At 47.3% G+C, this 11,524-nt stretch overlaps 1 protein-coding gene and 2 non-coding genes across 3 annotated transcripts; 2 read left to right on the forward strand and 1 right to left on the reverse strand.

Annotated features, from left to right (window-relative positions):
- On the forward strand, positions 1-301 carry LOC149359899 (signal recognition particle RNA). Its single transcript, XR_016289310.1, has one exon.
- A 1,369-nt stretch (positions 302-1,670) lies between these two features.
- On the forward strand, positions 1,671-1,969 carry LOC149359900 (signal recognition particle RNA). Its single transcript, XR_016289312.1, has one exon.
- Positions 1,970-2,819: 850 nt separating this feature from the next.
- LOC149359901 (uncharacterized) lies at positions 2,820-11,524 on the reverse strand. Its single transcript, XM_089572027.1, has 5 exons — positions 11,378-11,524; positions 9,808-9,968; positions 7,772-7,845; positions 5,518-5,598; positions 2,820-2,987 (listed from the first exon to the last, which is right to left on the reverse strand). The coding sequence occupies exons 1-5, from the start codon at positions 11,477-11,479 to the stop codon at positions 2,854-2,856; spliced, it is 552 nt and encodes a 183-aa protein (XP_089428153.1). The 5' UTR covers positions 11,480-11,524; the 3' UTR covers positions 2,820-2,853.

The raw sequence follows: 11,524 nt of genomic DNA on the forward strand, positions 1-11,524 counted from the left end.
GCCGGGGGTCGTGGCGTACCCCTGTAATCCAGCTACCTGGAGGCGAGGTCTAGAGGACGGGCTGACACCGGGAGTCCTGAGCCGCGGTCGCCCATGTTGACGGGGCGTCCGCGCTAAGCGGGGCGTCGATATGGTCCCCCCGGCGGAGGCCGGAATGGGGGCCAGGTCGCCTAAGGAGGAGCGGACCGGCCCAGGGCGGAGACGCAGCAGGCAAAAGCTCCCGCGTGTCGCAGTAGTGGGATAGCGCCCCGGAATGGGGGCCGCGGTGCAGCCCGGAGGCCAGATCCGGACCTAGATCTTTTTTTTTTTTTGAAGCACGAAGAAAAGTTTTTATCTCCCATTCTAGGCAGACTAGGCGAGCATCGTCTGAAGAAGGACATGACATAGAACCTGAGAAAGCACGTGAAGCCGAACTTCATCAAAAAGGTCTGAAAATTTCTGCCCGATTGGGAGGAAACAGAAAAAAAAATGTCTGGCGGTTTTTTAAATATTGTGTGAAAGCACGGTGGCCCAACCTCATTCTGGGGGTGTCAGGTTGGTGCCGAACGTGGGTCAACTCAATTCTCAAATTTTCGGGGGTGGGCCGCCCAAATTTTGGACATGGGCCAAATACGTTTTGATGATATCGCAGGTCAGTTGCCAAGGTGGGTCAGTTCAATTTTCCGATTCGCCAGTGTGGGCCGCCTAAAATTCGGGGGTGGGTCAACCCCATCTTTTGAGGTGGACCAAATTCCATTTTGAGACTTGGTCAAGCCTGTCTAGACAAGGTCAAACCCGAGGACACCCAGATTCACCGGGAGTCAGATTCGGCCATTGACATTCCAAGGGAAAATTTCGGTTGTCCTAACCGTATTTGGCACATGCCTCACGTGCTATACCATGTGTTTCCATCTTTACTCTGCAAGACCATCCCAATATTAAACTTTGCTTGGTGTCTCACACATTTTTAAATCGGCCAAAGTCATTCCAAGGTCCTATTTCGTCCGGTCCTAACCATGTTTGGGACATGCCTCATGTGCCATACCATGTGTTGTCATTGTTACCCTGCGGACCTCCCCAAAATTGAGCTTTGCTTGGTCCATTGCCATGCACACTCATTGAGGCTGCATTTTCTTCGCGTGAGACATCGTCTAAATAGCTCGGGATAGGCTAGAAGTGCTTTCACACTAAAAATTACTCAGCCCAGAGCGTGACACAAACATTCCGCGCCGTAAAACGATCAGTATCGGCTACAGGTTGGCAATCGCCATTGCCTGCATCGGCGCGTGTTTAACAAATAGCCTCTCGTGCTTTCATGTGGATATCCTCGGCTTCATCATAGTTCATAGCAGAACATGCGCACTAAATATTCAAAGAAACAGAACAAGACGAACCAGCAACAAAAGCCGATGTGTTGCGACTGGCTGCGACAGTTTGAACAAGTTGAAAGTCCCGCCGTACACTTCGTATTGGTCGCGTGGCGCCGCCGTGTGTCAGCTTAGTTAACGCGATGCGCGCCTGCCGTGACATACGTGGCGGAGGCTAGCTTCGAGCATATGGTCGACTTCGTCAAGCGCTGATGTTTTCATTCATGGCGTAGGGACACAATTAGCTGTTTGCAAATAGCAAAAAAAAAAAAAAAAGTTGTGAACAAGTGGGCTGAAAACACGATTGCTCTCCTCGAGCTGTCGGCCGGGGGTCGTGGCGTACCCCTGTAATCCAGCTGCCTGGAGGCGAGGTCTAGAGGACGGGCTGACGCCGGGAGTTCTGAGCCGCGGTCGCCCATGTTGACGGGGCGTCCGCGCTAAGCGGGGCGTCGATATGGTCCCCCCGGCGGAGGCCGGCGGCGGCCAGGTCGCCTAAGGAGGAGCGGACCGGCCCAGGGCGGAGACGCAGCAGGCAAAAGCTCCCGCGTGTCGCAGTAGTGGGATAGCGCCCCGGAATGGGGGCCGCGGTGCAGCCCGGAGGTCAGATCCGGACCTAGATCTTTTTTTTTTTTGACGCATGAAGAAAAGTTTTTAGCTCCAATTCTAGGCAGACTAGGCGACCATCGTGCAAATATAAAGGCGGACATGACAAAGAACCTGACGACAAACATGGACCCGATCGTGGAGAAGAATACGAAGCCGAATTTATCAGAAACCCTCCGAAATTTTCCGCTCGGTTCGGAAGGAGCAGAAAAAAATTATCCTGTTTCTAGCCCAGAGCGGTATGTGAACCGCCAGTGCCATAATTAGATCAGTATCGCCTACCACCTGGCAGTCGCCGCAGCCTCTCAGTACACGTTTTTAACTGATAACATCTCGCGCTTTGCTTTGGGTGTCGTCATCTACATCATCGTTCTTCCGCTATAGTTCTACGCCGCGAATTCTAAGCCGCTAATGAAAAATTTGTTTCGAGGAAGTAAAAAGGTGCCACCGAAACATTACAATAATACTCTTTTTTGTATACGTCAAACATTGAAGCATTATTCTTGTTGTACTTTTTTCTAACGTTTCTCAAACTTTGCCAATGAACTTGAGAATAAGCTTGCCTGAAGCTTTACGAAACAACAAAAGTGAAACTTTCTCTACATCAGTAAAGTAATTCCTAGCAAGAACTGGCAGTGCCGCGAAGTGTGACGTTACAGAACTTTACGTCTCGCAAGGACCAATGACCAGGGTGACTCTTGAGTTTTACAATGTATTATAATCAATATAAGCAACTTTCTTACCTCTTGACAGATGCCGTAGAGACAAGTTTTTTTTTTGTCATTTTTGAAGGGTATCCCCCGTGTGATAGTGATGAAAGGATAACAAGCAAGGGTATGTCCTTATGCAAATCAGTGTTTATTTTTCTTTTCTCCGTGAACATATGATAAGGATGTGAAGGCGATCAGTGCTGCTTCTTGCAGCTCTGGTCGTAGATCTGTACTTTCTTGGGTCCGCACAGCATCCGGTAGATGAAGTGGCAGGCGCTGTGTGGATTGGCGACGTGCTGCTCGGGAACCATCAGACTGCACGCCGTCTCTGTGTGGAGAACGATGTGACGACGATATTAAAAGCAAAAGGAGGATAATGATGATAACGTTATTTCTACGATGGACTTCGCTAAATGCTGAATCCTTCTTCTAGGTCGTTTGACATAGATCCTCGTCAGAACTTCGTTATTCAGAAAGCAGTCGAATGTTAATCGTTAGAATTTTGAGAGGGGCAAGAAACTTCGAATTGTGCAAAGGTCGAATTAAGGGTAGCCCGATTGGGCTCCCGTAACACGCGTGCTATTGAAGTTGCAGCGCCATGCGGGAGTACTGCTCCTAGCACTTTGCTGCTTCGCACGATTTTTTTTGTACGAATATTAACAAGTATTATAGAGTACTCGTAAAAAATTTCGATTCGTATTAGATTCAGTTCTATCACTACTCGATTCGTATTCGATTCGGTTGTTAGCTACACTGCTTGTATTCGTTATGGTTCCTGAAAAGTACTGTTTGCGCACCACGAACATTTTATAATTTTCAATAGTAACTTTATCGTTTTACTTTCTAGCATCATGGGAATTCTTGCGAAATAAGCGATTGCGCGATCGCTCGAGTGCTTATTTGACAAATCCGTGATTTCACTATTGCAATTTACAGCCACTAAAGTAAAAAAAAATAACAGTTTGTGTTTTGTGTTCAAACAAATTACCTTCATTTAGGCCTGCATAACCATTACAGCATAATTTTTGTTTTCATCCGAATGGGTTAACTATACGAGGGGGGACCCAAAAGAAACCGGATTTTTTGTATAAAAACGTTATTTATTAACTCTTGCACAAAATTCCTTCAGTCACCTTCAAAGTACTCTCCACGAAATGCGATGTACTTGTCAAGTCTTTTTTCCCACTGTTTGAAGCATCTCTGGAACTCTTCAACGCTGATATCGTCCAGTGCCCTTTGCGAAGCTGTTTGTACGGCCTCCACATCACCAAAACGCTTCCCTTTTAGACTTTTCTTCATTCTCGGAAAGAGAAAAAGTCGCACGGGGCTAGGTCTCGTGAATGGGGAGGGTGCGGAACGACACTCGATCCACGAGAGGCCAAATAGTGGGTCACTCGTAAGGCCGTGTGTGCGGGGGCGTTGTCGTGATGAAGGAACCAGTCACCTGATCGCCAACGTTCCTTGCGTTTCCTCCGCACATCCTCTCGCAGACGTCTTAAAGCTTCGAAATAAAAGTGCTGGTTAACAGTCTGGCCAGGGGGAACAAATTCTTGGTGCACAATTTCACGAACATCACAAAAGACAATGACCATTGCCTTCACATTCGACTTCAACTGCCTTGCTTTTTTTTTGGTCTCGGAGAGTTGGGAAACTTCCACTGGCTTGACGCTTGCTTAGTTTCTGGGTCATACCCCTAACACCAACTCTCATCACCTGTAATGACTTTAGTCAAGAAGTTTGGATCACTTTCAATCACTTTTTTTAAATCCCTACTCAAATTTAATCGAATGTTCTTTTGATCCTGTCTGAGAATGCGAGGAAGAAATTTAGCGGAAACACGTCTCATTTGCAACTGCTCAGTCAAAATTCGCTGACGGGAGCTCCAACTCACCCCTGTCTCTTTTGAAATCTGGTCGATTGTGAAACGACGATCTTTGTTCATTTTTTGACAGAATTTCCAACGTTTTCATCGTTTCGAGACGTTGAAGGACGCCCAGAACGAGCATGGTCTTAGACACTCATCTCACCACATTTCAAGCGTCTAAACCACTCGAAAACTTGCGTGCGGCTCATAGCATCCTCTTTAAAAGCGTGTTGCAACATTTGGTAAGCTTCCGTTGCCGATTTTTCAACCAGGAAACAAAACTTCAAACACACTCTCTGTTCTTTTAATTTTGGCATAAAGATTTCGCAGGCGGAACAAAATAACTGCAAGCGAAACACAACACTACGCTCGTATTTTTGCCTGAAAATTTATGCCGTCTGCACAGTTGTTTCGTGAAGGTCTCTACTAACCCCATCTAGCGGTAGAACACTCTACTACGTCTACGAATGGCAGCGCGCTCTCAGTCCGGTTTCTTTTGGGTCCCCCCTCGTATATACAGCAGAATATGTCATTGCCAGCTTCTTTTTCTTGTAGGCACAGAGGCAGTATAGAGAAAAACTTTCAGCTATAAAACTTTTTTTCTCTAGTCATTTTTTTTCTCTAGTAAGTCTCCAGTAATGTGTTTTCTTATTGACGCTGACAAAGTGAACTTACACTCAGGCCTGATGAGGATTTAATAGCCTTGTGCCCTGAGTCGTCCATCACGAGTTAGTGCAACATGAGGAGGATCGGTTAAACTGAGCACGACAGTATGCCTTTTCGGTATTGCAGTTAACAAAGGAAAGTGCACCAATGAAAAAAAAAAACTATAAACATCGAAATTGGCATTGAGTGCCCACGTGGAAGTGTCTTTCTTTTGTGTAAGCTACTAAAGGTTTTACAAAACCTGCAGCATGCTCATTACAACCGAAACGAACTGTGTTGACAAAACAAGAGCCAATGCGTGAGGAGAAGCGTGGTTTGCGAAACTCACTGCTGATGTAGAGGTGCCTGAGGATCTTGCAGGTGTTGCAGTCCACGTATATGACGCGCAGGTCGATCTGCACCTCCGTTCCTGAAGAAGAATGACAGCTCGTGTTATAGGCGCCGTCGCGTACTCGCGCTGCGAGTGCTGTTGCAACGACATGCCATGCTACTCCATAGTTAACTCAATTTCAATAACCCAAGGTGGTCGAAGCTAATCCTGGGCCCTCTATAGTACCAGCTGCCTCGTAGCACACTCTTAAAAAAATTGCTTTAGACAGTCTATAGACTGTTCATAGACCTTTTGTCAATAAAGTCTATACAATTTCTATAGAGAAATTTGAAAACCTACAATTGCTTTACATGGTTTATAGACAATCGATTGTAAAGAGCAAGATGGGCAGCCGCACCGCCAGCACACGGCGCGAGATCGTTGGGTTGACTGTCGGAAATCGGACTGCCATTTATAGCCGTTCTCTTCAGGCTGTTTTCCCTAAAAGTCATCTCTGTAAATCCCTTTGCAACTTGGTGGAGGTACTCAGTATGGCCGTACTTATTACGGCCGGATTTATGGTATACTTTCGGTAAGCTTTTGTCCAACGGCAGTCTATAGACTGGGAACACATAAAAAGAAATACAGTCTAGCCCGGTTATAACGAAGTCGGCGGGAATCAGAAATCACTTCGCTATATCCGCTATTTCGTTATATGCGGACTACGTAGGATCTCACTAGCGTTCGCCGTGCTCCCAACCTGGAACAGTGCGACACTACGCTCAGTTGTCCGTTCACCAGCTAGATCAAGTCGAATAACTCTGTCCTTATAAACAGCATACAACGATCCGCGATAACGATAAAAATAAGCCACGCTTCCAACGTGCACAATGCTGCCGCGCTTTCTCCCTGCCTTGCGCACCGCGGCACCGACATAAAACAAAGCGCGCGCTGCCATACCTCCTGCAGACTGCAGTCCAGCCGTGGCGCCGACTGCCTGGGAGAAATAGAGAACCGCGATTGGCCAAGACGGCCGCTCTCTGCGACGTCATCGAAAAAAAAAAATCGTCTCTGTTCTTTTTTTACATTTTTCCCCTGCGCGGCGTGCTCTACCGCTCTACGTCGTGACGCCGTTCAAGGACGGCGCAACACGAGACCGGAGTGCCATGCGATGCTGTGAAGCAACCTTTCGCTCCGCAGGAGAGCAGACGACGCCACGAAAGGACGCCGTCAGCCGAATTTTGCTCTTATTTTCGCGGAAAAAATCGCCTCAAGCACGCAAAATTGTGTTGATTGGAAGATTATTTTTCGGTTGGTATTAAATCTCTTCGTTATATCCGCTAACGCGCTCTTATTTACTTCGTTAAAACCGGACCCGAAATGTATTGAAAATGCAAAAATGGGAATGGGAAATTGAAATCCCTTCGTTATAACCGCTAATTCGCTATAAGTGGCTTCGTTATAAACGGGCTAGACTGTATTTATAGGAACGCAATACACTCTTTAAGAAACCTATAAAAAGTCTGTAGACCATTTTTACAAAATATATTTAGAAATATACGCAGTTACAATAAGCAGGTAAAGGTGTGCCATAAAAGCAAGGAAGGTGTCATATTAACTTTTTAAAAATCAACTTGTTACTTTCTATTCCTATATTCATGCGTCTCTCTGTCCTCCGCCCATTAGCGCTATTGCGCGATCGTAAATATTTTACTCGTGCAATTATTTTTTCTCGTACGTTTATCGCTTAGCTCCCTCTACGAAACAGTTTGCTGCATTCATCGTCGTGTTGCATTGCATTTTAGCAAGACACCGAGAACAAACGATAGTTAAAAAAAAGTGCTCTTTTCGTACGACACTTATTCAAAGATGTAAAAAAAATTAGCTGAGGTTTAGCTCTGGTTAAACCGGGCAAGTTGCGTAAGCAAGCAGCAACTGTTTTGCCTCCGTTTCCCTCCTGCTTCCTCTCTCCTCTCTCCACATTCCGACACATTCGTCGAGAGCGAGCGGCATCGATGGTCCTGCCGCCTGGTGGAGCGCGGCTGAAACGGTTGCTATGGCAACGGCGCTCCATCTGTTTGACCTCGGCCACCGCCGGGAGCTACGCGACGGCTTGAAACCTGGCGCAGTATTGCTTACGCAATAAAAAAATTTGCCGCGACCTTTTACCCATTTCCAATGTCACGACAAGACTATTCAACAATGGACCATCACGTGTATTCTGCCTGGATATGACAATAGGATACTATTCTGTGACAACCCGTGCGCTTACCTTCTGTAGGCGATACACGGATAGCATTCTGGTGCTTGTAACCTTCAGTGGCGACGAGCTTGACGTTGAGGTCCCTAGGAAAGGCACAAAAAAATCACAAAAAGTTTGACAGCGTGCTACGAGAGACTCAGCAATTAACATATATTTACGGGGATGGATGCAATATTTTTCATTCATTATTTTTTTCGTCTCTCGTAGACTGCTCGTGATGTTAACGCCGTCACTGTGTTCGAACCACTGAGCATGACGTCTTGCATGACGTCATTACATGCTGACCGATCAGCTTGGTGCGGTGTTACGCCAATGCAGCCGAAGCTTGAAAAACGCCGTTAACAGGTGTGAAAAACAAAACAACTATGGGGACGCTTTAATTACCCTAAGGGTGGAATGCGATATCATTGGATTTCCCTTTTGTTGCAGCTTCTGTTGCATCTTCAGCGTGTGTTTGAGTCAGTTTCTTCGCGACTGTCCGTCCACCAACCACAATAATCAGACTGCTAGCTGCAGTAGCAGGCATCCGCTATGCTGTGATGGATGCCTCGTAGAATCATATTCTATTTTTTTCTGATTTTTTTCCATTTTCTTTCTAGTTTACTGTCTAGAAACTAAGTTGCTCACAACCCCGTGTGCAGGTTGTTATGACGTCAAAAGGTCACATGATCCCTCTCGACCAAAAATTAATTTGACACCTGCCACAGTGGGCAGGTTGCTCACAATCCGGCGACCATGTTGTAACCTGCCACGGCGAGCACGATTTGATGATATGACAAAGTCACATGACCTCTCTCGACCAATCAGCGAATTTTGTTTCGGCGGGGCTTTGGTATGACGACAACTCGAATGCTATTGCATTAAAGACAAAGTAGGGGGCTTAAAGGTGCGAATGTGCGGCACGTGTAGGTCACGCCATTACGCAACATGCGCTATTCGTAGCTGTAGCCAAAGCCCAAGCTCTCTAATCTCTTTACGATGAGCCCATTGCAACGGCGAGAGCGGTGTGTACGCATACGTAAACCGGAAAAGAGCGCTCGAGAAAATCAAGCATACCAGGGAAAGGAAACGAGACGACGATCGGACGCCTTGGCATCTTCTCAATATTTCCCTTTAATGCGGAACGCATTCTAACTATATGTGCTCCGCAGATACAACGTTTCCTCGAAAGGCCTTCGGCAGAGTAGTGAAGGCTGCGTAGCCTTGCGTACATACGCGTGAGCAAAAGAGCTCCCTCCCACTCACCCTCTCTGGGCCCAATTTCTCTCTCAAATCGAGAAAGATGTTGCTGATCTTTCTTTCTTTCTTGTAGCAGTACTTGAGAACTAAACTAAGCACACACACAAAAAAAAGCGAGTTCACGCACGGAAGCCCGATGCAGCTGGTAGACAAAAATATTCCTACCGACTGCCCACAGAATCCCACGCGTTCTAACGACTCTATCATCTTATCCGTCTGCTACTTCTTGCTCTCCCTCTTGTTTCAATAACATTTGTATAACACATTGGATAACCTACCCTACTACCTACGCGGTCACATCCGCTGTGTCACTTTTAAAGACATGGGTAGACTTTACTGTCGTCCGGCTCAGTTCTGCAGTACAGACGGAAAACTTGGCTCGCGAAATTCTGCCATATGTTAGCCGCATAAGTGAGTATGTACACTGCTTAACAGAAGTTAAGAGCCCAAGAGGTTTCCTTCTAAGCCGTGTAGGGGGGCTCATGTTGTATTCGTGGGATTTCTACCCATTGGAGGGGGCAGGATCAGAAGTCTTCTTACCTTCAGGCGTGTTGGAACGTTGGGTATGCATTACGAGCCAGACGGTTTGGCTTGCAAGCAAACTCCCTGGGCTCTAAACTTCTGACAAAAGGTGCACACTAAGGGACTACAAGATTCATGAGCTATATGGGTGACTATATTCAGGTTTGAAATGGCAAAGAGAGTTCTAGTCAGTTTTCACCACGAATGCCTGCAATTCAGAGGTGTGTTACAGCAGGAAAGATGCCTGGAATGGGAGCCCTTCTCGCGTCGGTACAGATGCTCACAGTTTGTCGTGGTCGCCGAACTCCACCCTGAGGCGAGTGGCGTTGTTGACGTACGGAGCATCCGTGCTGTGGAAGCGGACGCACTTGGCCGTCTGGCCGAAGAACGGGTCCACGTCGTACGACCGGTAGGCGGTGAACCAGGAGTGCTTGAGCGGGAAACACTGCACCGAAAAGGACGGGATGTCGAGGGCTGATTGATGACACCGCTGCCCTACGAGCGCTTCACGCTCGTCAAACACCTCGGGGCAACCGGCTGTAGTGTCACGTTGTTTTCTCTCTTGTGGTCTATTATCTTTGTCGTTCGTATGAGACTTCAGCTTTTGAAACAGACAGATACCAGAAGCGGAGTCTCCGCTGGTAGACCTGGCGGGTTCCATGCTTCGCTAAAAAGCTCTGCATGAGACGTGGTACATGGGAACACTCTGACGTTTCGCCATTTTGAGTGACAAGCTGACACTGTGCACCACCTCAGTCAGTCGACTCTTTCGGCGGACCGAGCAGACGAAAAGTAGGGTGATTACTGCATGTTCACTGGGGTCTTCTCTACAGCAGCAGACTGCTGAATGCGTACGAAGCCGAGCCCGTAAGTTTCGGAAACGCTGTCTGGCCAGTTGCTTTCCGAACAGACATCGACCGATGAATTGCCGAATGTGACTCGTCGCCAGTGCCCTATAGACACTACAGCTGCAACTGCATCCGCCATAGGCACCGGTGTAAACAACCAGGGCAACTGTTTTTCACAATCACGGTAAAAATTCAGTGGGGCACTTTGTTGAACTAAAGTGCGGTCAGGCGAAAGCCTAAAGTGCGGTGTTGCTGCTTGTGTCACTGATGTGTTGTTAAGATGTTAAGCTTCGCCTCTAAGAGTGAAACGCGACAGCGTCTTGCAACGCTGCCAGGGAGTCCACAGAACGCCATCAGCCGTTCGGTTCTATGCCTTGGTCGTCGGTAAATTTGTTTTTGAGGAAAGGAAATGTATCTGTCTCGCATATCTCGGTGGACACCCGAACCTCGCCGTAACGGGAAGGGAGGAAGATGGGAGTGAACGAAGACACCGTATTCACTAGACGCGCCTTTGTTCATTCCAAACCATCGAGCTGGCATGGCGGAGTGGTTAGCATGCTCGTCTCGCACTCCGAAGGCCGGGGTTAGATTCCCGAACTCGACCAATTTCCTACTCGGTTTTACTTATTTATGTGGCCTGACTAGAAAGGTTATATAGGCTAATTGCGTAATTAAGCAATTAACTGAACTCATTCCCACTTACTTCGAGCATCACTATACGATCCCTTTGATTTGTTGCATGGTTGCTAGCCAAAGTACAATTGGCCCGGTTTGCGCACTGTGACGTCATGACCGTTTCGACCAATTGAAAACCGTGACATTTCTGTCGACAACTCCTTCTTACAACGATGAGGCATTAAAGGCTTCCGCCTTAATAATAATTTATTCACTCACATTTCGGTATTGCAGTTGAAGGGGAGGTTAGGGGGCACTAGGCGATGATTATTAAAAAAAACAGGGAAAGGTTTGCATTCGAGAGTGACTTTAGCCATTGACATGAACTTACTTTTCCGTCGTCTTGAAACTGTCCCAGCTCAGGGTCTTTGATGTTGAACTGCGCCTCGGCGGCGAGGAGCGCGCAGGCCGATATCAACAGGAACCTCCACATGACGATCAAGCGAGTGTTGTTTCTCCTTCTGGTGGCGGGCGCTCG

Source organism: Amblyomma mixtum, chromosome 2 (assembly GCF_055824585.1).
Source record: "Amblyomma mixtum isolate Tamu chromosome 2, ASM5582458v1, whole genome shotgun sequence".
In the NCBI taxonomy this organism is placed as follows: domain Eukaryota; kingdom Metazoa; phylum Arthropoda; class Arachnida; order Ixodida; family Ixodidae; genus Amblyomma; species Amblyomma mixtum.